Source organism: Epinephelus lanceolatus, chromosome 6 (assembly GCF_041903045.1).
Source record: "Epinephelus lanceolatus isolate andai-2023 chromosome 6, ASM4190304v1, whole genome shotgun sequence".
NCBI lineage: Eukaryota > Metazoa > Chordata > Actinopteri > Perciformes > Serranidae > Epinephelus > Epinephelus lanceolatus.
In genome coordinates this window covers 18,618,508-18,644,260 of record NC_135739.1, presented here as the reverse complement: position 1 = coordinate 18,644,260, position 25,753 = coordinate 18,618,508, and the positions used below count along the sequence as shown (strand labels likewise).

The following is a 25,753-nucleotide window of genomic DNA, read 5'->3' as shown; positions in this document are numbered from 1 at the left end:
CTTCACACACACTGTAACCAATGTGTTTTGACGTTATCTGCAGCGAGTCTCAGATCAAGTACGACCACTACCTGGTTCCCAATGCCCTGCTGGAGCACGGCCTGCTGTGTTTGGAGCAAGGCAGAAAAGCTGAAGCTGTCAGACTCCTGGAAACAGCAAAGTAAGTCTATCCTGCAAAACATTTTTAAATCATCTGTACTCAGAAATACAGAGAAGCCTTTAAAATCAAAGCTTTTTATGTACTGTTTTACTATGCCTTATATTCACATGTCATCACTTTGGACATTGTTTTTAGATTTAAGTATGTCACACCCATTCATCTTTGTGGTTTTCAATGAATAAAGAATTCTACAATGAGTGTTAGAGCAAACAACATGGTTTGCTTTGACTTGGCTGATTGTGATTTATGGTTTTATTACAATGCCCATGTGTGAAATAAGAATTCAGATTGAGTTGTACCACTGATGTGATTGTAAATGATGCTGTTTGCTCTGTTTCAGGCAAAATTACAAAAACTACTCGATGGAATCACGGACACACTTCCGTATTCAGGCTGCTCTGCACAAGGCCAAGGTTGCAGTGGAGAATGGCATCCATGTTCCCTCCAGCCCATAACAGACAGAGGAGGGCACACTAGAGCAGAGACAGCTTTCTGTTTCTGTAGTCCCACAATGCAACACTCAGCCCAGCCCGGCCCCGCCTATTCGGGCGGGTGATTTGTTTTTTTTTTTCTTCCATCAAAAGGGTAGGGCAAGATGGATGCTTGTTTTTCTCATGTGTGCTGCCTTTTTGGGCGACTGCAGGTCTACGTGGCCCTCACTGGCTAAGGCAGGTTTGCTACGCCCTCTTCCAGAGATATGTTATGATGAACTCCACTTACTTGTATAATTTGAAATAGACAAGTTGAGAAATGTGCCTATATTTATAAAGCATTGCTTCTAGCAGGCTTGATTGTCCAGCACTGTAGCTGCCTATAAGGGGCGCACTAGGGTAGGAAACAAGGTGACATTTATGTAGTAGGCTATATACTGCAGATTGCTCCACTGCAACCCCAGAATAAGGTTGGATCTGATGAAGCCAGAGTACCAAACAACCTGGTATAAATTACCAACACTAACTCCTCCTATCCAGCAGCACAATTTGACCTGGTTGCTACAAACCTCCTAATTAATATAAATTCAGTAGATTGGAGATGATACATAATTATTTGTTACAGTTTGACATCAGGTGCATATCATATGCAATTCACCAGATAGTTCATGAGGATCATAAGACTGTTTTGTACTCTGTCATTTGGTACATTTCGGTTGACAGGTTTCACCTATATTTGGATTTTTGATCACAACTAACACAGCCTATATGTTGGATTCATTTTCACACTACATAAGCTTTGGTTCATCGTGTTTCTCAGAGTGAGTACATGTTTTAGTGTTTATTTTAAATGTTCTTCTTTTCCTTGAAACCTATTGAAACATTGAAAGACACAAATCTATTCATGTGGAATACTTTCTTTCATTCTTCTTCTATAGAAATATTTAAATCTGCAATCCAGTTGTATTTACAGTGACATGTATCGGCTTTCGCACAGAGCTTTGTAAATCAGCCAGCCACGCAAACTCTCCAGAGTCGAAGAATCAGAGTGGCAGTGAGAGTTGGTCTTTACATTTATATACTGTAAATGGCACCTTTTACACAAATTGTCCCGTTTTAAGAGGACAGATGAATGTGTCTTTTAGAAAGGCAGACTCCCTCCTTTTCTCCTCCTGGCATATGGGACAGGCTCCAGCAGTACTTGAGCTTGAACAAACAGGCCATTCACGCCATGCAGCGAAGGACTGTGTGCTTGTCCGCCTGCTGCATCTTTAGTGAGTGAGGAAGCTCTGAACGGGATCCACCACAGTCTTCCTGCTTTGTGAACGTCCTCCGCTGCTCCTGTATCAGCCATGCTTGACTACAACCAACTATACAAGGACAAGAACATCATAACCTCGCTCCTGTGTCAAATAATAATCTGTATATGAACAAACACTTGTAATGATTGATGATAAGACAGAAAGGGGTGAACTCTAATTGTGTTGGTGGTGAGGTTATTTGAAGGGCTGTGTCTCAGCAACACTGTCCAAAACCTAAAGACTCAGATGGTGTCTGAAGTGTTGGAATTAGAGCACTGCTTATTTATTCATGATTAGAGTACGGTTTGGGATTCAAGACGATGACTAGGAGTCAGTTTCTTTCTTCTTTTTTTTTTTTAATGGTGAAGGAAATGTACTTTTAATATTGTTTTAAAAGCTATTTCAATAACAATTTATATTTAATTTTCTGATAATTAATTAAGCTTATTTTTCTTTTTTTTCCTTTTTGGTTTTCGCAGATATAGTGGAGACAAACTAACCAAATTTAGTGGCATTGTGATGTTTACAATCAGCATATTTTACTGGGCACAGCTACTCCTGAGCAGAATGACATTCCTGTACATACTGAATGTTTCTATTGTAATTTAAGATGAAATGATGAAAAGCAACTAAAAAAAAAACACACATCCCATTTTGTAGTCGTTGTCATTTGTGCACCACAATCAGAAGCACAAAACACAATGTGTACAGTACAAAGTGGTATTATTTACAGAACAAAGAGGCTCTGCATGCTCGCATATCTTTGCACTCGTTGTTCTCATATGTGTGAGCTAATCCTCTGGATACAGTAAAGTCTCATCTTGCTGATATGAAAGTCTGGCAGACAGGGGTGAGCACACAATGGGGTGCAGGGACAGTGTACAATACTAATCATATTTAATGGGAAATAAACAAAGAGGATTTAAACTGACTCGCAGGAAACATGTGGAGTGTTGTTACATATTGAGGCCATTACTGATAATATCAAAACTGCCCTGAAAATGAAACTACAGACTCATTTATCGATTTCAGTTCTGTGTTTATGTTTTTAGCAAAGGGCAATGTGATCATGAATCTGATTGGCTGCCAACAAGAGCTTCCTGGATGTAGATATAAGATGATTGGTTCGTTTTCCAAAGGGGCGGGGCTTCGTGTTGCTACATCGCCACCTTTTGTCGTTGTTCGGCAGCTGCAAACTGGAAAGTCCCTGACAGCGAGGGAGGTTTCAGACAGGAAAACCACAGCCAGGTTTTTCGTTGTAAATGAGGGAGACTCTTATTTTCTTCGTCTCTCTACCTCTGCGGACATTAAATTCTGCGAGGTTGTTTCAGTCGTGATTTTTTTTAGGCTAACCGATGCTTCCTTGCGAGTGCTAGCTCTTTGTGCAAGCTAGTTCTTTGTGTGGCTAGCTGCTAGCCGAGGGATGTTTTGTTGTTGTTGAACTGAACAGCCCTCCCGTCGTCTGGGAGAGGAGATTCATCAGCTGTGCATGGAGAAACGCCTTCTCGACTTCTCCTCGTCTGCCGCTGACATTTTATGTGCGAGTGGCCCGTGAGAATCCTGCTGTTCAACGTTTAGTGAAGCGACACCGAGAGAGGGGAGAGTTTGACCGACGAGGAAGGAGATGGGAAACTGTCTGAAATCTCCCACCTCGGATGACATTTCTTTGCTTCATGAATCTCAGTCGGACCGGGCCAGCTACGGAGACGGTGCTGACCCCGATCTGGAGCCACCGCCCCCCTATCAGGTAACTTTGACTAACTGTTTAAACCAAAACATTACCAGCTAGCTGTTGTGTTTTTTTGTCTTGAAGTAACCCAAATCCATTATATCAGAAGTTGAGATGATGTGTAATGTGTGGCAGGTCTGGCCCAGTAATTTTCTGCCTTTCATTAGCTCCTAGAAAATGAGATGACACCTAGACTGACACTATGTGAAGCTAGATCAGCTGTTTACAGATCCAACATCACCCTTGGCCAGCAACCCAGCCCACTGACCCCGTCATGGCTTTGATACTAATCCGCTTTGTTATATCCAGGTCCTGTCTCTGCCTACCATTTCCCTGAAGTCATATTATGATCCATACTTCACTGATATCATTTGCTCCAGTCTTGAGTCAAACATACTTAACTATGTAGCTGTGGCACATATTAAATGAACATGAGCTAAGACACACAGACATCTATTATGGCTTCACTTTAACAGTATGAGCTGTTTTAATGGACTTGAAACAAACCTCAGTCCTCCATTAAAGAGGGAGTTTTGTAGTTTAGTGAAAGAGTGTCTCACATAACTTTCTCAGCTGCTTCTTTCACTGGCCCCCTCCTCCAGGGCAGCAACTTTGTTTGTCTGGTGTCCCTATTTCCTGAATTAGATCATCTGCAAACAGACCAGGCCATGTCGTAGCTGTAAATATGAATCATGGTGCTACCCTTCTCTTGAGTGTTTTTCTATGTTAAGAGGTGGCTGGTATGTGTTACGTAAGGCCCTGGCAGAGAATTTGGCTGTTAGTAGGTTAAGCCAAGCCTTATCTGTAGATTTAAGGTAAGTGTTTTACAGCATGGGAAACTGACGGCAGTCTGAGGTCTCAGGTCATGGGAGCTTTCATTGTGGAAAGCTACTTAATTCTCTAATTATTTACAACACAGATGAAAACATACAAGGGGAACATTTGCCCTGCGTTCTCAGTCTGTTGTTGTTTAGCATTTTGAAAGCAAAATTTGATGTTCATATTTTGTTTAACTAGATTTTAAAATGCTTGTTTTTTATTTATAAATAGATATGAAGATAATAGAAGTTAAGATATGAGATAGGTTTTTGAAAGGTCATTGGTTTTTGGCACATTGGCTTCCCCTTCAAAGATCTAATTTGCTTTCACCACAATATATGACCAGGAAATCTTCAGATTCAGCATAATTTTGAGTTCTTTATAGATCTCATGCTCTCAGTCTCATTAATGATGGTGAGGTCAGTGTGGTGCTTCTTAGTGTTTATATGTAATAACTTTATTTGTATGGACATTTCTATACAAATAAAGTTATTATTCATCTTATCTTTATCAATATATCTCTCTAAATTATCAATAATGAATATATCTTGGGCATCACATTTCAGATTGCCTTGTCCTTCTGGTTATGAACTCACAAGTTCGGCAGTTGTTACTCCAGTTTGTGCTCCTCGTGTATTAGCATTTATCCAGATCACAAAAGTAACCACTGATTTTGGAAAGATAATTAAGTAATGATGTTTGAAAAACAAAAGGTTGTCAGCTGCAGACTAACTTTTTACATAGTTGCATTGGTGCATCTAACTTTTTCATTTAAGGCCTTGAAGCACCAAACCGACATCATCGCCCTATGTTGCCTGTGTCCCAGCCAAAAAATAAAACTAAAAATACCACAAAGACTACAGCCAACAGTCAGCTAGCATGTACATTCTGCACCTGCATAAGAGGAAATACCTCTCCATAGCAGCAGGTGGTGGTAGTCTGCATACGTCATTGAAAAAGGGACACTGGAAGACCGACAGAACAGATTCAAGATGCTAGTTCGCCAGTTAGCACATTAACAACAGAACCCGATGTTGAAAGAACAAAGGATGTTTCAATTACAAACCGTTTCTGCTAAAGACTTCAATGGCTGAAAAAATAATTTTACCTTATATAACAGTTTTTTTTTTCAGTCTCACACCCTCTTGGTTTTAGCCATTTGTTTACTTTCCATCGGTTACCTCTGCTGATGATGTCAGATCTGGGCTGGGCCTTTCAGGGCCAAGTTCAGGTGTAATGGGCACCGCAGCAAAATAATCGGTATGTTGTTTGGAAAGGAGTACAGGTTTTGGTTTTACACATAAACACGCCTCAGAGTGATGTCATGTGCTGTGAAGCCCCCTGAAGCAAATTGTGATTTGTGATATTGGGCTTTATAAATGAAATTTAATTGAATTAAAACATTTTTCCAACCTGCATTCAGCAAAGAAGAATATAAGGATCAGAGCCAATCAGAGGCACAGTGGCGGTGGGTATTTGCAGAATTTCTGTGGGTGAAAATATCCTGCTAAATGTCAGCCACACTGGTGCAACCTATGAAAATGTTTAGTTGCACTTGACAGATTTTTGGTTGCACTCTGGAGCCCTGGTGGTTTAAACATACTGAATGCTGTTCTGACAATATTTTCAAAATCCGTAAAGACTCTTCTAACCTTTTGGATGAAAAAAAATATTGTCCACTGCATAATTAAAGAATATTTTTAACATGTATGCATGTTAATACATGAGAAGCACAAACTGGGGCTAGGTCAGTTCCTGCAAATATCCTTGTAACATTTCAAGATCACATTCATAACCTTTGTCATTTATTATCAATGGAATATCACTCACAGATGGCCTGTATCAGCGTCGGTCAAAGATGATATCTGAACAAGGCCAGGAGTCCTTGTTTTGCATCAGTGTCTAGGTTGCTACAAGTGTGTCATGTCTGGCATACAACAGTGTGTAATTAGGCCAAAGCAGCCAGCTCTGGTATCATAGAGGAGTGATGGTGTAATAAATGACACAAACACTGCTCAGTTTCTCTGGAAGGGCTTAAAGTAAGCTTTTGGCTGTGTTGAGAAAATCTGTGCGGTTTGTTTATGCTGACAAGAGGGTTAACTAACTAGTTAAACCTACTTATAAAGGGCTCTTTCAGACCTGCCAGCTCTGTTGTCCCCGGTGACCGCAGTAATCAGCACCTTCACCATCTGAACCCAGCCTGAGAACACAGCACACATTTTTTGTGTGCTTGCAGTTCAGATTAACACACTTTGGAAGTGCTGTGTGTGTTAGCAGGGGGACTAAAGGCTCCACTATACTCGACTTTGAGTTGAACTTGGCATTCTTAAAAGTTGTCAAGTACGGATCTGTGTGTAAAGGCAAAATGGGTGTTCTCACTGTGCTGGAGGTCTGTCCTTAATACCAGTGGGTGATTTTTGCCAGTCATGGTGAGAGAGAGATCCCAACAGTGAAATCCAAAACAAAGACAACATGAGCTCCAGTAGGGCTTAAGATACAGAAAATGAATACAGAAGACATACAATGATTTTAAAACCAGTTCTGCTATTGTTTTACAACCTAAAAACACAAATGGAAGATTCGGTGGATACATTATTACTGTCTAGCTGTCTATTAACAAATGAGAACAATCTCCTCATCACTTTGGAAATACAATAAAGTCACACCAATGCAACTAGATGAGACAGTGTATCATCTCTATGCAACAACTCTTATACTTACATTCTGATTTGCAGCTTTTCTGGCTTATTTTGTGGCTGAATATAATTTGTAGCTTCTTATGATATGAATGTTGGTGAGATACTGGCCACAGTTGCATTTGTATTAGTGAGGAAAGGGTGAAAAACAAAACGAGCATCAGATTGATTGCATTCACAATAAGGCCAGTTCTCTCCGCTGCGACTTTTCTCTGCAACATCCTGACACAGTTTCGTCATTGGTCTGAACTGGGCTGGACTGGCTTAGCACAACAAACCACAGAGAAACTTACCACACACACAGAGTTAGCGTGACTTCATTCTGTGCTCAGGATGCCATTATTCTACTATATCTTTGAATAGCAAATCATAGTTAGCTGCTATATTAATGCTCTGAATGTTGCAAATGGAACCAAAACATTATGTTGTTTTATTAGTAAAATAAGATTTGTATTTCATGTGCTGAATTCTTGGGTCTTGGGTATTTTATACAGCACAACAAAGAAGTTTCTGATTACTACTATTACTCCTTTGGCAGGTAGGTAGAATGACAGAAACAACAGATAAACTGCGAGCATGCACCCCAGGCTCACACATAAAACATCACATTGTTTACTAATTGTAGGCAACAGAGCATTAGGGAGCGGTGGATGATATTGTTAAAATTTAAATGAATTGTATATCCTCCGAACACATGTAAGATGCCCACAGAACAGTTCAACTACTTGCCACTCTTCAGACGCTCACCCTGAGGGCTATAGACATCTGCTGTCGAGTTCATCTGTCATGTTCACAACGGTCAGACCATGTTTCCTGGGAATCCGCAGTCGGCGGTGAATCAGAGGAGGGTGAATTCCAGCATCTGGAGATGAGTCGACCGCTACAGAGGTCACATTTTGGGACTGTTGAATAATTTCCTGGCTGAAAAGAGGCATTACGGAGGCTGGCATCTGCAAGACTCAAAGCCAACTTGAGTCATAGGTTGAACAAAGCAATGTCTGATATGAGTGGTTGAAACTAGCCACAACCTTGTTTGAGATCATCAGAAAATACTGATACTGTTGGTTTAGCAATTAGCCTAATATGAAAACATTGCAGCTCATGTAGTTATGATCTGAAAAGGGGGGTAAGGGTGGATGGATGGATTTTGAAAGCTAAGACTTAAAGTGGATGAGATCAGTCCTACAAGCCAAACACTTAGGCTAGTGGGCCATTTAATGTCTTGTCAAAATGATTTCAGAGTGAGGGAGTGTGTGTGAGTTGTGTTGATGTTTGTTACATATCAACTGGCGAGGCTACAAAGCAGAGGGAGGTGCAGTTCTGCTTGTGCTCCTAATATTGTGAAGGCGGCAGTTGTGAGTGTGTGTGTGTGTGTTCTTTAAAACACGTTGTGTGTCGAGTATGTGGTGATTCGGAAAGCAGCTGGTGAGACGAGTGCTGACTCATCGCTGTGGTTCTGGGCTATGAGAGATAAGGCACCCCTGTGTGTTTGTATTTGCGAGGGAGGGAGTCAGTGTGTGTGTGTGTGTGTCAGTGGGACCCCTGGTATGGCTTGTAATGCCCCTGTCTCCCTCGTAAAGCCCCAGAGATGGGAGCAGTGACAGGAGTTTTTATTGATCACATTCAGTTTGGCACAAAGGCCTTTATGCTGCTGTCAGCCAGCTTTATGGCCAAACCCTATTGGCTGGAACACCTTGCAGACTTTAAAAGATTCACCGAGTTTGTGTGTGTAGCTGAACGCAGTCTTTCTTAATACACTTCAGCCTCTTTCCACTGTTTCGCTCACTTTTGTGTGAACACGAGGCCTAGAGGGTAAGAAATGATCTAAAACACATCAAATTAGCACCTGCTGCTCTGCTCAAAGACAACGCCAAATCTATTTTCTGATGGTTTAGTGGACCAGGGGGTGCACGCCACTGACTGTAGTAGATACACACACAATTGAGTAGCACAGAGTCTGTCAACCACCTGCCTCGCCGTCAGGATGAAAGGGTTTGCAGTCAGCAGTTTGGTTTGAGCTCAGCCAGCTTGGTCACAAGAAATGGGGAGAGAAAGTTTGCTTTAGTGGTGGTTTATAATTAGCTGTCAAACCTGGAGTGCAGACGAGGGAGAGCATAGAAGACGGGAAGAACCGGCTGAGACCGCCCGAAAAGGAGGCTTTTAAGCTTTGAAGCTGACTTTTGGCATGAATCCAAAAGTCAACTGTTAAGTTCATCTTCTGGCCTTAAGGAAGTGATAAGCCATTTGTTTAAGTGACATGAATATAAATCATTTGTTAACACGAAACGTAGTGACCACACAGTACAGTTATTACTGTACTACTGTATTGCTCTTTCTAACAGTTCATCATTTCTAACGTGAGGGCAGTATGCAGTATCAACTGTTTATACTCCTCATCACTTATTTTGTCTTAAGCTCTTTGTGACAGAACGTAAATAAACTTGATTCAATGTCAGTCACCAGAATTTGCCCCGATCACACTTTTAAATTGAATGCCACTAGTAAAATAAACCTTGCTGCATCTTTTTATTGTTGCCAGACAACCACCCCATCACCTCCATACCTTAACCTTCCTATGTAATCAATCTACCATTTATTTTTTATTTTGTTTTATTTATTTAACATTAATTAGTAGCTAGTTACTAAAATGTTCAGGCAGAGGGTACCTGCTGTAGCTCTGGTCGAGGGTGAGAGGCTGTCAGTGAATAGTTTGTTGGGCACAGGGAAATGGAGATCTGTATGGGTACATGAGACCCTAAAAAAGAGGGTGGAACATGGGGAGTACCACCAGTTGGTCCAGGGGCTTCTCCTCGATGTTGGCTGTTTCCAGGCAAGAATCGGGGGCAGTTTGACAACCTGCTGTCTATCACCTGGCCGTATAGTTCTGGGTATCCAGCAACTGCTACCACCAGTTTTTCCTCCATTTTTTAGCAACTGTAAACTTGTTGTCATGACCACCACAGAAGGCCCGCCTCTCAAATAATCAGATTTGACAGTGAGAAAAAAGCGGAGATGCAGAGTGCTTTTCTGCTCTGAATTGAAGTTTTTCAACTTGAGGAGTTCAGAGTGTTCTGGCAAAACACGAGGAGCCTAGAGCCCAGAAATACAAGGCGCATAATAATGTGAAAACAGCGATTAAATAGCTTCATTTTTATTTAAAACAATTACAAAAAGCTGCCTCCGGTTGCTAAAACGCTTTCTGTGTGATTGGGGCCTAAACCGTCGAGTCAATGACTTACCTATCGGTGTCAGTCCATATGACTACATATTTATAACTCATTGTTCTTTGTAATAAGTCAGCGTGAACATGACCTGGACCAGAACTAAAAAAAGGGCAACAATTTATAATTTATTTCCTTGGACAGACCAGTGCCTGAAATGGGCCGGTACTCACAAGCACTGAGTATCGGCACTTCTGATTCTTGTCAACATGAGTATCCTGACTTCTTATTGCGTACCGCCACTTCCTGGGTTTGCACATCAGGGTAGGCATGCACCCCGGAACACCTGTGTAGCTGCATCTCTGTGTAAGCACATAGCTAGCTTAATGCTGACCAACAGCGCTGAGAATGCCCTTGTCAAAATGGATTAAAGAACAGCAAAAAAAACAGAGGACCAAGTAAACACTTGAGACGCTGATATGGGTTACGTTTGGACTGCTGCTACTGCAGTAACTGGGCCATTAATAGCTAGCTGAAGTGGAAATGACTCGGAGGCTCTTGGTACTACTGTGTTGTGGCACCAACAATGCGCACCTTGAGCACAGTGCCCCTGACTGCTGAATGAGGAACCAAGTTGACTATTTCTGCCATGCAAATGATTGGCCCATTGGGAAAGATAAGAAGCTGGGATGCCAGATTTGCAGAGAAGTTAAATCTTTGGGAGTACTCAGTTGGGTTTACAGTAGCATATCAATATTATATCAGTATACATTTTAATTAGTATCAATAGCTATGTAAAACTTTTATATACTAAGCAGGTAATGTGGCCTATGTAATGACATGCATACAAAAATAAATTTGAAGTGGATTATATATGACCAAGATATGCGTATAAATCTAAATATACCCAAGACATATAGTGCAACTGCTGAATTAGGGTACTGGCACCTTTTTTGGTACAAGACAGGCACTGGTCAGACCGCATGAACTGAACTACAGGTGTGAAAGCACCGTCAATAGGCTACGGGTCACTTTGAACACATCAGTAAGTGCAGATAGTAATAAGAAATGGTACTTTTTAAAAGAACATCTCTAAAAAAAATGCCTTGTGGAGGTCTGCAGGTGCCTCCATCCAAATTCCTATGCTTGTAGGTTATGCTGCAAGGAAGGCAGGAAAAAGTGTGACTTCCTCACTGTGCTCAAATAAAAGTAGTGTTTGGCAGATGAGTCTAATTTAAGTGTCACTGACTTCACCACAGGCATGACTACATCACCTAGTGTTGGTTTTTAGCCATGTAAGGCAGCGATACACCCCATCAGAAAGCCCCTTGTGACAGATTACCTACCGTCTTGACCTAATATGGTAACAGAAACGCTGGGGAGGTGGAGGAGGTGGTGCTGACAAACAAGCCATTGTGCTGCAGGTCAGTGACACAGTCTGTGAGCTTTGGCTGACACACAGCCACTTAGAGGTTGGGGTTGCTGTAGCTGAGCACACTCCACAAGGAGCAGGACTCGAATAAGTCTTTTGTTTCTCTGCGACTCCCTCTCACAGTCATTTGGTCATTATATTATAGTGGCATAACTACGTGAAAGGCTAAGGGTCTATATAATGTGGCACAGACTGACATAACTCCCCTGATGCTTGTTCTGGTCGGCCTATGCTGCTCTGGCATGTTGTCTCTATGGCTGCTGGTAAAATTGTAAAATAAATAAAATCATTTTATCACTCTTTATTCACTGTGTTTTCCCTAAATGCACCTTTCGCTTTTCTACTGAGATATGTTTATTAAGTTCATCCACAGTTTTCATGTGGCTACAGTGAAGGCTTTGTGTGAGTTCTGTCATGTGTTTATGTGTGAACACCAAGGTTAAGACTCTTAGCTGACATCACCGCCCCAACATCCTGCGTTATCATGCTGCTGAAGTAATGCGGCACACACACACACACACACACACACACACACACTGTTACCATCACCCCCTCAGCCTGCCCCGTTATCACATCAGCAAACACATCCTGTGATGCTTATGTCCATTCTTCTCCTCCTGCCATTGTTGCTGTCGCATGCCTGCAAGTATGTGCGATCAAACTGAGTGCACGCTTGCCTGTATTATGCACAGGTGTCTGCAGGTCTGCAAGATTTTGTTACACAGCAGTTCTGAGAACGAGGGCTAAGATTTCAGAGCCCAACGGCGCTTCATGTTTCTGGTGTTTCTTCCCTTTGAGTGCATTTTGACACTGCTTAGGTTGCACAAAAGATACAGCCACATTTGGCACGTGGACATTTCCTGTACTGAATATGATTGAAGTATAGAAGATTGGCAGACACAACGGATAGAAATGCATTTTTATTTGTAATTTGTTGTCACTAAGCTGTTCTTACAGCATGTGTTCAAAGCAGGAATTTTGCCCAGTCATCATGGTGCCTGTCTGCAGCCTCTTTCCCACGTATACATTTCTGCTGTAGCACCCTGCCAGCTCAGGACCAATTTTGTAAATGTTACATCATGGCTTGAGTGGGAATAAAGCAGTAATATTCCCAGAATAAAAAAGCATGCAACAGATTATGTTTTTGCCTATTACAGTTTTACATAGCCATCAAGGTGACCCTATCTGTTGCATTGTTGTAATGCTTATATCCTCTTTGGTACTGTTGGAGAGACATTTAATTGTCAAACAAGTTTCAAAATCCAACTTTGGCACCCTATGAGGGTTTCAGTGCAACATGTCACTGTTTGTGTGGTGACATCGTGGGTTTATTTTATCAGTATAGAAGATGTATGGATGCCAAAACCAGCACTTTGCCTTGATGATTGACCCAATTATGTTGGAGTTGCAAAGGTCTTGTGTGGTTCTAACTGTTGAAATCCTTTACATGGCCACACGCATGAAGACACACATACAGGGTGAATGTCTTTCAGTTAGGGTGATGGAAGAGCAAGGGCACATACCTCCCCTTTCCATCTATCTTTTTCACTCTCTTTCTTAATCTACAATCTTCACCCTCCACCCCGTTCACCATTAGCAGTCTGGGCTTTGGCAGGCCGACAGTTCCTGCTGCTGTGTGCACTCAGCAGCCTACAGCATGCTTGGCAGAGGAAACCAGGGTCTGAACTTTGGCTCCCCCCTTAGTCCCTCTTTCACCCTTGCCTGCTCCTGCTGTCTCACTCTCCATCGCCGATTGTTGTCCTTCTGGTCAGCCTGAGGTCACTCGATGAACTGTTGTCACAGCCCAGCTGACACGCCATGTATGAAGCAAGGGAAAGGCATGTCAACAATTACACTGCTGACCACTGCACAGTTAACCATCCTAGCACACACACACACACACACACACACACAGAGCACAGCTGCTGCCCCCCTCTGAGGCCCTGTCTGTAGCTTTTATTTCTGCTGCCTGGCTGCTGTCTCTTTTTGACATGGACGACAGGAGCGGCTGTCAGGGAAGCAGCAAATAGCCTGAGCTACTAGAGTTATGCCAACTCATTGTTTGAAATGCTGTGGTGCTGAGAGGCTGACTGCTAGCAGCTAGCTTGGTCATTGTTCTGCATGATTTTATATGAAACCATTTCACTTAAAAAGAGAGCTTTTAAAGAATTAAAATGATATTGCTGCACATTATGCTTGTCAATGCTAAATTACTGTGTCATATCACTCATGTCGATCTCCCTGATACTTGAGCACTGCTCTGGATACTTTGGTAATAACAAATGTTGATTTGGTTTTTCTACCTGCTTGATAATGCTACTGTCATCTCCTCTGACTTAATCATTTAGGGAGATAATATAGTCATATTCACATAACTCTATTCTATGAGCGGTCTGGATGTGGCCTTTGTTGGGTACTCCAAAAATTTAGTTGTGTATTTCCCTAAAGCTGAGGGACTGATTTTATAAAGTGTGGTCAAAATAGAAGCAGCAAGGGCAGACATGTAGTAGTATGGGTCAAGCTCCAAGAACATTTAACTACTACATTTCCCATAATGCAACCTCATCATATTAGCATCTTTTGTTGGACCTTTTATGCTACAGTTTTATAATTTTTTTATGCTTCAGATGCTACAGTTTGTAACCAGTGACTATATAAAAATAGAACCTGGTCTCACTCCAAAGTCGTCGAAATCTGGCGCTTTAGCAGTGACTAGCAGCGTCAGAAACCAGCGAAAAAAGGCGTCCTTTAACATCAGCATGATACACGGCCAGTTGCTGTTACAATTTCATGGCGCCCAGTGGTGTTGTGGAAACGGTGTAGGCATCACGTAAGATTCTAAAGCCAGACCCTGCTCTATTCCAAATCTAACCATGTGTTTTTGTTGCCTAAACCCAAACATGTGTGGTTGTTGTTGAAGGAAAACAAACATCAGTTTGTGATGTTGTACCGCTGTAGTGCGTTTATTTCTTGTGAAAACAGAAGTGGATCTTGAAAGAAGACAATGCATGTAACAGGCAGAACTTGACACGGTGTCCCAGAACGTCAACAACCAACGCACCCAGGGTACCTTGCATGTCATACGTGGGCGCGGAAATTCCATGACCAAAATGTCAATATGTGACGAAGTAGGAGTGAGAATGTGTTGAAAAATAATATGAATAATAACACCAATAAGACGTAGCCACTGTGATGTCACCCATTGGTTTGTGAACTCCTGTTTTGAACTCTCAAATTTGGCATTTTTGTTGTTGCCATTTTGGATTCTTGGTACCAGAAGTAACCCAAAGTGACCTTCCCAACCAGTTTGTTACTCAAATCAGCTACGTCCTTAATTATGTGTAACTTTAAGCCTTAATAAAATTGAAACAGGTGAGTTTTATAAAAAATTTAACCCCCGTACAGTGGAAATTAGCTGTAGAGACCCGAACTGTATTCTGTACCAGGCTGTAAACACAATTATTTTAACATGGGGACAACAATTGGCCATTAGAGGAACTGCAGTTTTGGGCATGTTGTGCTTTATTTTTTTTTAACCTTGGAGGTTGCTGCTAGTTTGTAACACCGGGTTTCCTCATGATGATTAAACTGACTTTGATGTGTAAAATCAGTGGAGCGCTATATAGAACAAACAAAATAGTCTAAAATAGAGACTAAAGACTCTAAGACTAAAATAGTTATTTATTTTACAATGGGAGCATTGCGAAGTCATGATCACTGAGCAGGCTAATTGTTGCATAGTAGTCAATAAATGACTGTGGTTGGACTAGAATTAATCTACAGACTGTAAGCATAGCAGGACATTTTAAGAGTTAATTGATTGACTTACCTTCCGCACATTTAAGAAATGTTTTGTCTATAAAAGGAAAGAACAAAAATGACAGCTGTGGTGAACTTTATGTGCTCACATGACACAAACAGTCAACAGGGATATATTATTTTTGTTGCAGATAAATAAAAGGCAACAGAAGGCAACAGAAGGTGTACTGTATTTGCACCAGCATTTAAAGCAAAGTCTTTAAGGTATTCTAACATAATACATGTCAAGTTAAGCATGACACTGAACCCTCAGCCATATTGTTGCTTGCTTCTGAATTATCTTATAAACCTTGCCTACTCTCATTCAGCCAAAAAAGAAAAAAAGGAAATGGAGAAAGACTTGAGTTTCAGGCCTCTCGCTAACCTAAGGATGCAGGTAGTTTTTTCTCCTGCTAAGGCCTGTCTCTAAGGCTGCATTCATTCAAGTGTATGGTGCTTGTGTCAAAAGGTCGTCCCTGGAGTGTGGATATACAGGTGGTTAACGAAGGAGCTCACTTAATGGCATTAGAGTGGACTTAGCCTAATCCATGACCTGGCTGTGGGATCCTTTCAGTTGCCTGACATGACGGTTTGGCACGCTGTAGAAGGAGGAGAAGAATCAGTGGACTACAGTGTGGGCTCAAGGAGGGAGAGCAGGAACTTGTACTCACTCCACAAAGGACTGTAGTGAGTGTATAAGAACGTATGAGGATGGTGGGAGGAAGGGAGGGAAGGAAGACGCACAGACATAGGCCGCAAAGTGAGAGAGTTGAGTGAATTGAAAGTTGTGTTTAAAGAAGATACAGACAGACGAAGGTGGTGCACAACACAGAAATTAAATATATGTGAGTGCCTATTCTCACCTGAATTGGTACTGTAAAGGTTGACCTTCAAATAAATCTCTCATCAAATACAAGGATATAAAGGAAGACCACACTAGATGCAACAGATCGTATATGTCACTCTGCTTTTTGCAGGAGAGTAAAGCATGCTAACGCAGCTTTGATGGTCTCGCTGTTTGGATGTTGCCAATAAATACTGTAAATCATTGGGGAAACAACTTTTTATTTAGGACTGCAACTAACAATTTGCTGATTGCAGATCAGTTTCTCAGCTGCACATTTTCTTGTGTTAAATGCTAGAAAACACCCTCCCTACATCAATGGCAACTGTACTTAATGGAAAGAATAACAGCAAAACTCTGTGTAAAGATAAGCAGGGTTTTAAATCACTGGGCTCCTGTAATTACTTGTTTTAGATTACCGAAGTGATAAGGTGCCATACTGATTTTATTTTGAATTTGACCAAAAACATTTTATTTTGTTTTGTTTTATTTTGAGTTATTTTTTTATTTTATTTTATTATGTTTTTGTTTTTTTAATTCAATTTTATTCTTTTTTGTTTTATTCTTTTTTGTTTGTTTTTTTTACTGTTTTATTTTTATTTATTTTTTAATTCAATTTAATTTATTTTGTTTTATTTTTATTTATTTTTTCATTCAATTTAATTTTATTTTGTTTTTTGTTTTATTTTATTTTATCTTATTTTATTTTATCTATAGACTTGACTCTATGTGGATGCACAAATTGCCATGATTTCTGTTTTTATGTTTGTTTGCCAAAATGTACACAGTTCTTTCTTTATCTTAAAAAAAGAACAAAGTAGATGTATAACTCAAATATGAATATACATATTATTAAACAAACAAAAAAAGATAGAAAAAAGTTGTCAAGGGAAAAAAAAAAAAAAAGTCCATCACAATTTCCCAGAGCTGAAATTGGAGCTTTCGGATGTTTCGTCACTTACACTTCCACTTTCTCAGCTTTTTGTTTGTTTGACTCATTACAGTTCGATATTGAAACCCTGTTTGTCATTTTGATTCATTGTGACTTTCAGTACACTTTAAACTCCTACTTATGTGGTTTTGTGCGCCAATATGTAAAATATTGCTGACAGACATAATGAAAGACCATCGATTGGTCAGTGTTCACGTTTTCTTTTCGTTGAATCAAAGCGAAGGCAAAGTGTAGCGAGTCAGGGAGGTTTTGGCTGCTTTGAAGTTTGGTGCAACATCAACTTTCCAGACTATGAATAGATGTTTCCTGCTATGAGCCGTCTGTAGTGGCTTCACAGTTAAATTGATGTTGACTCTCAGGATAACTGCTTTGCTAGAGCTCATCTTTCATTGCGCTTTATAGTGTAAACTTCTGTGTTGTGGTGATTAAACCAAAGTCAAGTGAAATTGTTTCATAGATGAGGTCTGTATGACATCAACAATGAAGCTACAGAGTTAACTTTATCTTTCTTATGCTCAACTTTGAAAACAGTTCGTATCTGCAGCCAAGTCAGGTAAAAGCAGCTGTGTGGCTCTCTGCTGCAGCAGCTGTTTGCACAAGGTATGGGGAAATGCTACCACCTACTGCCTGCCGATCATAATCCCACAACGTGGCCAGAAATGTTGTTTGTTTGTGATTGACGGTGGTTAATGTGAGAGTTCTGCAGGCCTTTTTGTTTTCGAGAGGGATGATTACTACAACAAAGAATGTGTGTTGCATTGTGAGTCTTCAAGTCTTACAGTTAACTGAGTACATTCATTGTGTAGTGAATCAAAGTGAAATCCCCCCTTCAGGGTGAGGTATTTACATACGCCTACCAGTATTACACTGGCAGGTTGTGACATAATTCCATCTCTGCATCAAAACAAAGAGCTTATGTCCCAGTTCATAGATCATGTGCTATAATCAAAATAAAGTTTCACAAGCTTGTGGTTCAGCTGCTAGACTTGGCTTGACTTCCAAGTGATAACAAGAAGCGCGTCCTCTGCTTTTCTCAGAATAATATCTCACTACAGTAGAATTTAAGGCGGAGAGAGATTCATGAAACAACAAACCAGACCTCCAACCAACTCTCAGACTTCATTATTCAGGAAATGTACACTTGACTGACTCTTCCTGGAGCTGTAAGGCAATGCGAGGCAACTTTATTTATGGAGCACATTTCATTACAAAGAAACCTAATGTGCCCTACTTTTTTAAGCTGTAACGTGAGCGCAGCAGAGAGCTAGACACACAAGTGGTTGTGTGTGCATGAAGTGGTTCATTGAGTTATGATTATTTTCCCCACAAATCCTCATCTAAAGACAGTTATTTAGGCCGACTTTTTTATGTGGTCTCCTCAATGTGTGCAGGAGCAGATCCACGTGCCTGTCTACCACCCAACACCGAGCCAAGCCCGACTGGCCACTCAGCTGACAGAGGAGGAGCAGGTTCGCATCGCCCAGCGAATCGGACTCATCCAGCACCTCCCAAAGGGCGTATACGACCCAGGGCGGGATGGCTCTGAGAAGAAGATCAGAGAGTAAGTAGAAACGCTGGGTGGTCAGACATAGCAGTGGAAGTTACACGCACAAACACAGTTAAGAGAGAGAGTGATTCACCACAGCAAACTGTGGTTTAAGCAGCGACTTTGTAGGCCTTTAAAATGCCTTAAAAGTGCAGTATGTAACACTGGAGAAAGATGGTTGTTTGATTGATTTGTTGTCAAATACCAACAGTCTCATCACCAGGTTAATAGGGCTGCAACTAACAATTATTTTCATTATTGATTAATCTGCTGATTATGATAACCATTAACCGATTCATCGTTTACTCTATAAAATGTCAAATAATTGTGAAAAATACTCATCACAATTTCCCAGAGCCAAAACTGCTTCCTTGCATCCAACCAACATACATAAACCCAAAGAGTCTTCATTTACTGTCATGAATGACAAAGAAAAGCTGCACATTTTACAATCACTTGACATTTTTGCTTGAAAAATGAATAAAACATATAAAGGATTGTTTTTTGGGGGAGTTTTTCCTTATCCGCTGCGAGGGTCCTAAGGACAGAGGGATGTCGTATGCTGTAAAGCCTTGTGAGGCAAAATGTGATTTGTGATATTGGGCTTTATAAATAAAATTGATTGATTGATTGATTGATTGATTGAAAATAGTTAACAATTATATTTAACTACTGACTCTTTGGGTTGGTGGTTCGGTCTGACTACCAACCCAAAGTGTCTGTATTTGATGACCTGGGAGTGAGGCTCAACAATCAACTCTCTTTCTCCAGAACTGCGTACTGAACCTTTAAGCCCAGTTCAGACCAATGATTCACAATAAGACAAAACCGTTTTAGAATGTTGCAAAGAAAATTTGCAGCAGTGTGAACTGGCCGTCTGAGCTCGACACCAGCTGGCTGATGGTGTCACCTGCAACCCAGCTGGTCAAGTTGCCGGCGGCTGGTATTAGAACATAAAGCACGTCACCTGTTTCATCAGCCAGTCGTAGTAGCCAGCTTGTAGTGAAGTCAGCTGGACAAGTCAAAATGACCGCAGATGGCGGGTTCATTTGCTGTGGCAGGTGCAAAGTCCCCGCCAGACCCTCAGGCGTTTTCAGCACTACTACAAATGCAGCTGTAGCCAGTATGTCACTATCACTATCCTCATTCGTATTTTAAGAAGCTACAATTTATATTCAGCCACAAAATAGAGATGATACACCATCTCTTAGAGTTGCATCAGTGTGAACTGGCAGGTTTTCAGAACGTTAGCGGGGTAGTGATCGCAAGCAGCACACTTCAAAGAGGAGGCTATGAAAATCATAGCCACAGCCTTGAAAAATGCAAATATAGTAAGGTGAAAGTCCATGTGGACTAAGTTCATTCTAATACAAGAGTGAATCTGGGATTGGCTTTTACTTTTCTTGGCAATACTGTTCACACTCTGTAACAAAACGTTCCTGCATAGTATACCTTTAAATTAAGTCTATGTAGTATCAAGTGGTATTGCAAAGTAATATTTGTACTTTTTATTTAACTTATATTATTTGATGCATGTCTGTGCTGTCCATATCTAATCCCTAACAAATTGCACCTGTGTTGATCTTCACAGGTGCGTCATCTGTATGATGGACTTTGTGTATGGAGACCCCATCCGGTTTCTACCCTGCATGCACATCTACCACATGGATTGTATAGACGACTGGCTAATGAGATCCTTCACCTGCCCCTCCTGCATGGAGCCTGTGGACGCCGCGCTGCTTTCCTCCTATGAGACCAACTGACACATACACACAGACATATGCCCACGGACACCTGTGGACCAGACTGGACACACACATACAATATGCACACAAATGGACAAACACACAACTCCCATCTTGCTAACCTGTATCCTGGATTAGTAAGATGCTGCTGTAAAACTGTGACAGTGTAAAAGATTTAGGATGAACTCTTTTTGTGTCTGTGTGTGTGAGCATGCATGTGTGTGTATGTGTGTGCACACAAATTCCCCAGTTGGCCTGCTGGACAGGATTGGAGGAATGAACAGAGCGTTGGCGTTAGGGACAAGCTGGAAGGAGCTGGATCAAGCTGGATCGAGAAGAGGAGTAAAAGGCGGGAGCTGGCGATGGGAGATGAGAGGATGCCAGTGCAAAAGGAAGTCAAGGGGGATGGGGATGGATGACGGTTAACTCTTATGATTAAGAAATCTTTCCAAGATCCGCTTTTATACACACACACAGCTGTGCCCTGTCACACCCTTCCTTTATTTACTTAACTCCATAATTGAAATGAACAGAATACAGGAGGAAGGACATCTGACCACCAACATTAGGCTGCAGATTGTGTTAAAGCCTGATTACTATAATGTCGCACAGCAAGACAAGAGGAGAAACGCCCTTCAGAAGATCTGCCAGATGCTTTGATGTGTCTCCACACTGACGTCTGTTGCAGACTGCAGAGTCACATCCGTGACAAAAACTGCTACAGATGCAAAAATGTGATTTAAAGACTGCTAGAGCTGGACATGAGACTTAAGACTATGAACATTAGATGTATTCTGCAGACACACCACAGGCCTCCACTGGTCCACGGCACCTAGGCCTAGAGTTGTCTGTCTGTATAGATCTTTTATGAGAAAAATGAGTTTGGTTGGTGAATTGATTGATCATCCCGTGGCTTTGTGAAATCTGTTCTGTGTTTGTTATGTCAGTCAGCATAAGGGCTTCTGATGAACCAGTGTTTACCAACAACACAGATATGGAAACAGGAAATACAGTATGTGCTTTAGTCACTAATGTGGTGTATAGCTAGTAGACCATTGCCGTCGAGCTATCGACTCTTCATGACTTCCCCAGTCACAGTGAGATCTCAGATTATTGGCCAAAGCACAAGCAGACCAGTTAACAAACCAGTGACACAAATCAGAGGTATTTGCACTTCTTAATCAGACTTGTGACAAGAGTTGACCTTATGCATTCAGTAATTATGTTATAGTGAAGTATTTGTTTTACCTACTTTCTCATTACCACTACAATGATTTGTAATGAAAGCCACCGTCTCTGTGGACCGGGAGTGGAAAAATAATTTATTACTGGTGACATTATCCAAACTACTGAATGAATTAATTCCAAGTTTGGCACCTTTGGTTGTCCAAATCATGTAATTCTAGGGACAAGTCAAGGACAGAATTAGAAACTAGACAAGGTTGGGCTTATTTAATGTGTTTGCATATGTTAAAGGGGAACGCCACCTAATTTAAGAATTCCACTATATCATTTCTACAGCCTGAGAAAGTTTAATCATTATTTATGAACATAAGCTACTTTCTGTCAAACCTAGAAACACCTGAGAGTTAAGTCTCAAACTTGTGATGTCATCAAGTATAAGGTCTGGTCTGCTCCAAAGACAGCTGACCGATCCTAAGTCCCGCCCCCTTAACTGTTGCTCAGTTGGACAACATTGCCAAAAAGAAACATGGCGATGCCAGTTTACCAGGAGCGGCTGCATTTAGTAGATAGTTTCTTGGAGTCAGGCAGTATAGCTTCAAGAAGCCGACAGCAAGGACTAAAGTATGAGAGGGAAGGTTATATTCACAATGATAACTTTTATGAACAAGGTTAAACAACATGAATTGAGGCTTCTAGTCAATGAAAAAAAGGGAGAAGTAGAGACCAAGGATGACGAGACGATCAGCCAACACTGCTTCTGTACTGCTGGTATGTGTCCCCTTTTCCCCCACTGGGGATCAGTAAAGTACTCTCTGTATTTATTACTGAATACAGAGCACGGTGCTGAAGTAGTATTATCCTCTCTTTACTATAGAAATAACCTTAGTTGCTTTGTGGGCAGAACGTTGCCTTACAGAGAAAATATAGATTTCTGGGTACCAATAACTCCTGTAATCTATAAAATGTGGTAGATACCAAACTATCTGTCCCTTTCCAAATCTTTTTAACATTGTCACAGACACGTGGAGGAAGCAAACCTGACAGACATTAGTAAAACCTCTTGATTTAGCTTTACTTTAGCTAGCTAGTTAGCTAGCATTTTGCTAATATTAGCTAATTTAAGCTATGACCTGGCTGAAGTTGCTGATTTGACATTAGGCTAATCCCCTCTTGATGTAGCTTTAACTGTTACATAAGCTAGCTAGTTAGTTAGCGTTTTGCTAACATTAGCTAACTTAGGCTGTGACCTGGCTGAAGTTGTCAATCTGACATTAGGCTATCACCTCTTGATGTAGCTTTACATTAGTTAGCTAGCGTTTTGCTAACATAAGCTAACTTTGGATGTGACTTGGCTGACAATATTGATCTGACAATAGGCTGACCCCCTCTTGATGTAGCTTTATGTAAGCTAGCTAGTTCGCGTTTTGCTAACATTAGCTAACTTAGGCTGTGACCTGGCCGAAGTTGCCGATCTGACATTAGGCTAACACCTCTTGATGTAGCTTTACATTACTTGGCTAGTTAGCTAGCATTTTGCTAACATTACCTAACTAAAACTGTGACCTTGCCAACGTTGCTGATCTGATATTAGACTAATCTCTCAAGACAGATTCTGCAATTTACATTGTAGAGGAAAGAGTAAAGGAAGAATTTTTTTTTTTTCTTTTTTTACCGATGGATTTCCAGATTGATATTAGGCTAACTCCTCTTGGTGTAGCTATATGTTAGGGTTAGTGTTGCTATCATTAGCTACATTAAGATGTGACTAATGTAATGCATCCATAAAGAGTGTGACAGACTTTCAGCCATATCTTTTTACCATCTTCAGGATGTGGGTTTCTTTTCAACAGACAAGCTTAACACACAGTATATCTATTTTAACAGGAAAAGGGAAAGTTGACTGAGGTTCTGCCATACATTTCAATACCTACAAACCAGTAGTGTTCTCAGTTTTGAAACAGAAAATGTACCCATACACTCAGACCACTCCCTTAGATGTTTTTAGTGTAACCGCTTTATCAATTCATTGTCATTTGAGCAGCTTCAGACTGTATACTACACAACATCACAAATTTGAGTTATAGTATTCTAGTTTTTGGATTTGGGAGAGAGTTGATCATGTTTACTAATATTTTTGGACCATCTTAGACCACAGGAATAACGTGTATGAATTTTGAAAAGAGGCGTCGTTCCCCTTTAAGCACCGCTTCATTTAGCATCCTGTCCTGTGGCAAACATGTTCATAAAACCAGACCTAAAGCAAACATTCACAATGGAAACGGTTAACGCTGGCAGGTGCCGCCATCAGTACACTGGTGATGCAAATTTCAGTTATGTTAGTTGTGTGTCAGTGAATATGACTGAAGAAGCTTGTTTACCTGGTCAGAATCAGCTGTTCTAAATTGGTGACCATGTGTTCTCAGTTTAGGAAGGTTATATTTCAGTCCACTATTTTATTAATTTCCGTCACATCAACTTTAGGCCTCAATCTAAATGTGCTCCTCGCCTAAATGTCTACTGCCCAAGTCACCCAGTTTACTATTAAAGCACAAGGAAATAAGTTGTTCAGTTATACTTTCCTTCTCCCTGCTTACTTTGACATGCAGGTGAGTTGGTAAGACTTTGAATTATGCAGGAAGTGGTTAATCATTTGAGCTCCCCCTGCATAGTGGGCGTGATACAGATCCAACACAGTTTGAAAACATGCCTTTAGTGATCTGTGTATGTGTGTGCGTACCTGTGTGTGTGTTTGTATTAGGCTTTATGGCCCTTGTGTGTATGTTTAAGTTTGGGAAGGGGGGAGTGGAGTTGGCACCTTAGTTTTTGCACAGTACTTTAATCCATGTAACTCTTTTATGTTGTCCTCCATCAGTACGGTGGAGCTTCATGGCCTTAGGTTACACGTGAGGGAGGGTTGGTATCAGCTGCTAAAATGTGGAGCAGAGTCCAGTTAACTTCAAGAAACAAGAAGGGGGGTTCGATACACCGGCTGAAAATGTGGTGCAGCCAAGCTGTCATTGTACATGCCATTTCGGGAAGAATACAAAAGGTGTCAAGGAAACGGTCCATCTACATTGTCAGAAAAACAAATAAACTGTCAGTGTATGTTTGGGTTGGATTTCTGTCCCATCATCACCTTGCTTTCTTTGGTGCCCGCTGCTTTCATCCACACTCTGCGGTACAGTGACAGTTTTGAAACAAAGGCCTTTCTGAGGAGTACCCGAGGTTTTTGTGGTCTCAGTCTGGACGTAATCAAGGCTGGGGCAACTAGCAAGGCATGGATTTGTGGGGGTAAACAAACTTTGTATGTGTGTTTGTATTTTCCATAGCTCCTCAGAAAAATAAACTGTTTAACTTAAAAATCCACATATTGGTTCATGTGAGGACTAGCACTCTCCCAAAGCTTCATTTACATGGGGAGTTAATTTATGAGATGTTTGATCTCGTACACCCGAATAGATTTCCAGAGATAGGCAGACATTTCAGAGTCAGAAAATGTGCAGACATCTCCGGAAAATGACTCACGGATGCCTGCCATCTGGTAACAATGAAACAGCTGCACAAAAAAAGTTAACACATACAGCTTTGGCTCTGACTTTGAATCTTGGGAGAGACCTATTAATTTCAAAATGTCCACACTTGCATGAAGGAGAAGTGAGCGTTGTTTAAGGTTGGATTTTCTGCTGTGAGTACAGGATTGGACATCAAGGTTTGCTCATATGTGAATGAAGTATGTGTGTTGTATGTTTGTGTATGGATGCTTGTTAGACCTTTCCTTGTTTGTAAGCATAAATATGCATATGCTATGTACTACAGGCGAATAATAAATAGACATTGCAACAGAACATGAACGTTAGTGGGTGTGATTTATTTCCTGTGCACACCAGAAAGGGAAGAGTGTAGTTTCATTTTTCAACATACAACTTCTGCACTCTGTAAATACCAAAAAAATAT

General features: G+C 41.0%; 2 protein-coding genes across 3 annotated transcripts in view; both read left to right on the top strand.

Annotated features, from left to right (window-relative positions):
• Positions 1 to 2,544, top strand: part of ttc39a (tetratricopeptide repeat domain 39A) — a 33,476-nt gene extending 30,932 nt beyond the window's left edge. For both annotated transcript variants that reach the window (XM_033620737.2, XM_033620739.2), the window contains 2 exons: positions 44 to 160; positions 501 to 2,544. In XM_033620737.2, coding sequence (XP_033476628.2) covers positions 44 to 160; positions 501 to 615 — 232 coding nt within the window. In that variant the 3' untranslated portion in view covers positions 616 to 2,544. The remainder of the gene's footprint in view (positions 1 to 43; positions 161 to 500) is intronic.
• A 520-nt stretch (positions 2,545 to 3,064) lies between these two features.
• On the top strand, positions 3,065 to 25,644 carry rnf11b (ring finger protein 11b). The gene is made up of 3 exons (XM_033621992.2): positions 3,065 to 3,639; positions 18,715 to 18,884; positions 20,461 to 25,644. Exons 1-3 carry the CDS (start codon positions 3,517 to 3,519, stop codon positions 20,630 to 20,632), a joined length of 465 nt encoding a protein of 154 aa, XP_033477883.1. The 5' UTR covers positions 3,065 to 3,516; the 3' UTR covers positions 20,633 to 25,644.
• The last annotated feature ends 109 nt before the right edge of the window (positions 25,645 to 25,753 follow it).

What these genes read in the sequence shown, in the direction of transcription:
- rnf11b (XM_033621992.2), top strand. Translation starts at nt 3,517, where the DNA reads ATGGGAAACTGTCTGAAATCTCCCACCTCGGATGACATTTCTTTGCTT. An exon ending in AGCCACCGCCCCCCTATCAG is followed by an intron (nt 3,640 to 18,714) that starts GTAACTTTGACT and finishes CAATGTGTGCAG; the next exon opens with GAGCAGATCCACGTGCCTGT. An exon ending in TCTGAGAAGAAGATCAGAGA is followed by an intron (nt 18,885 to 20,460) that starts GTAAGTAGAAAC and finishes TGATCTTCACAG; the next exon opens with GTGCGTCATCTGTATGATGG.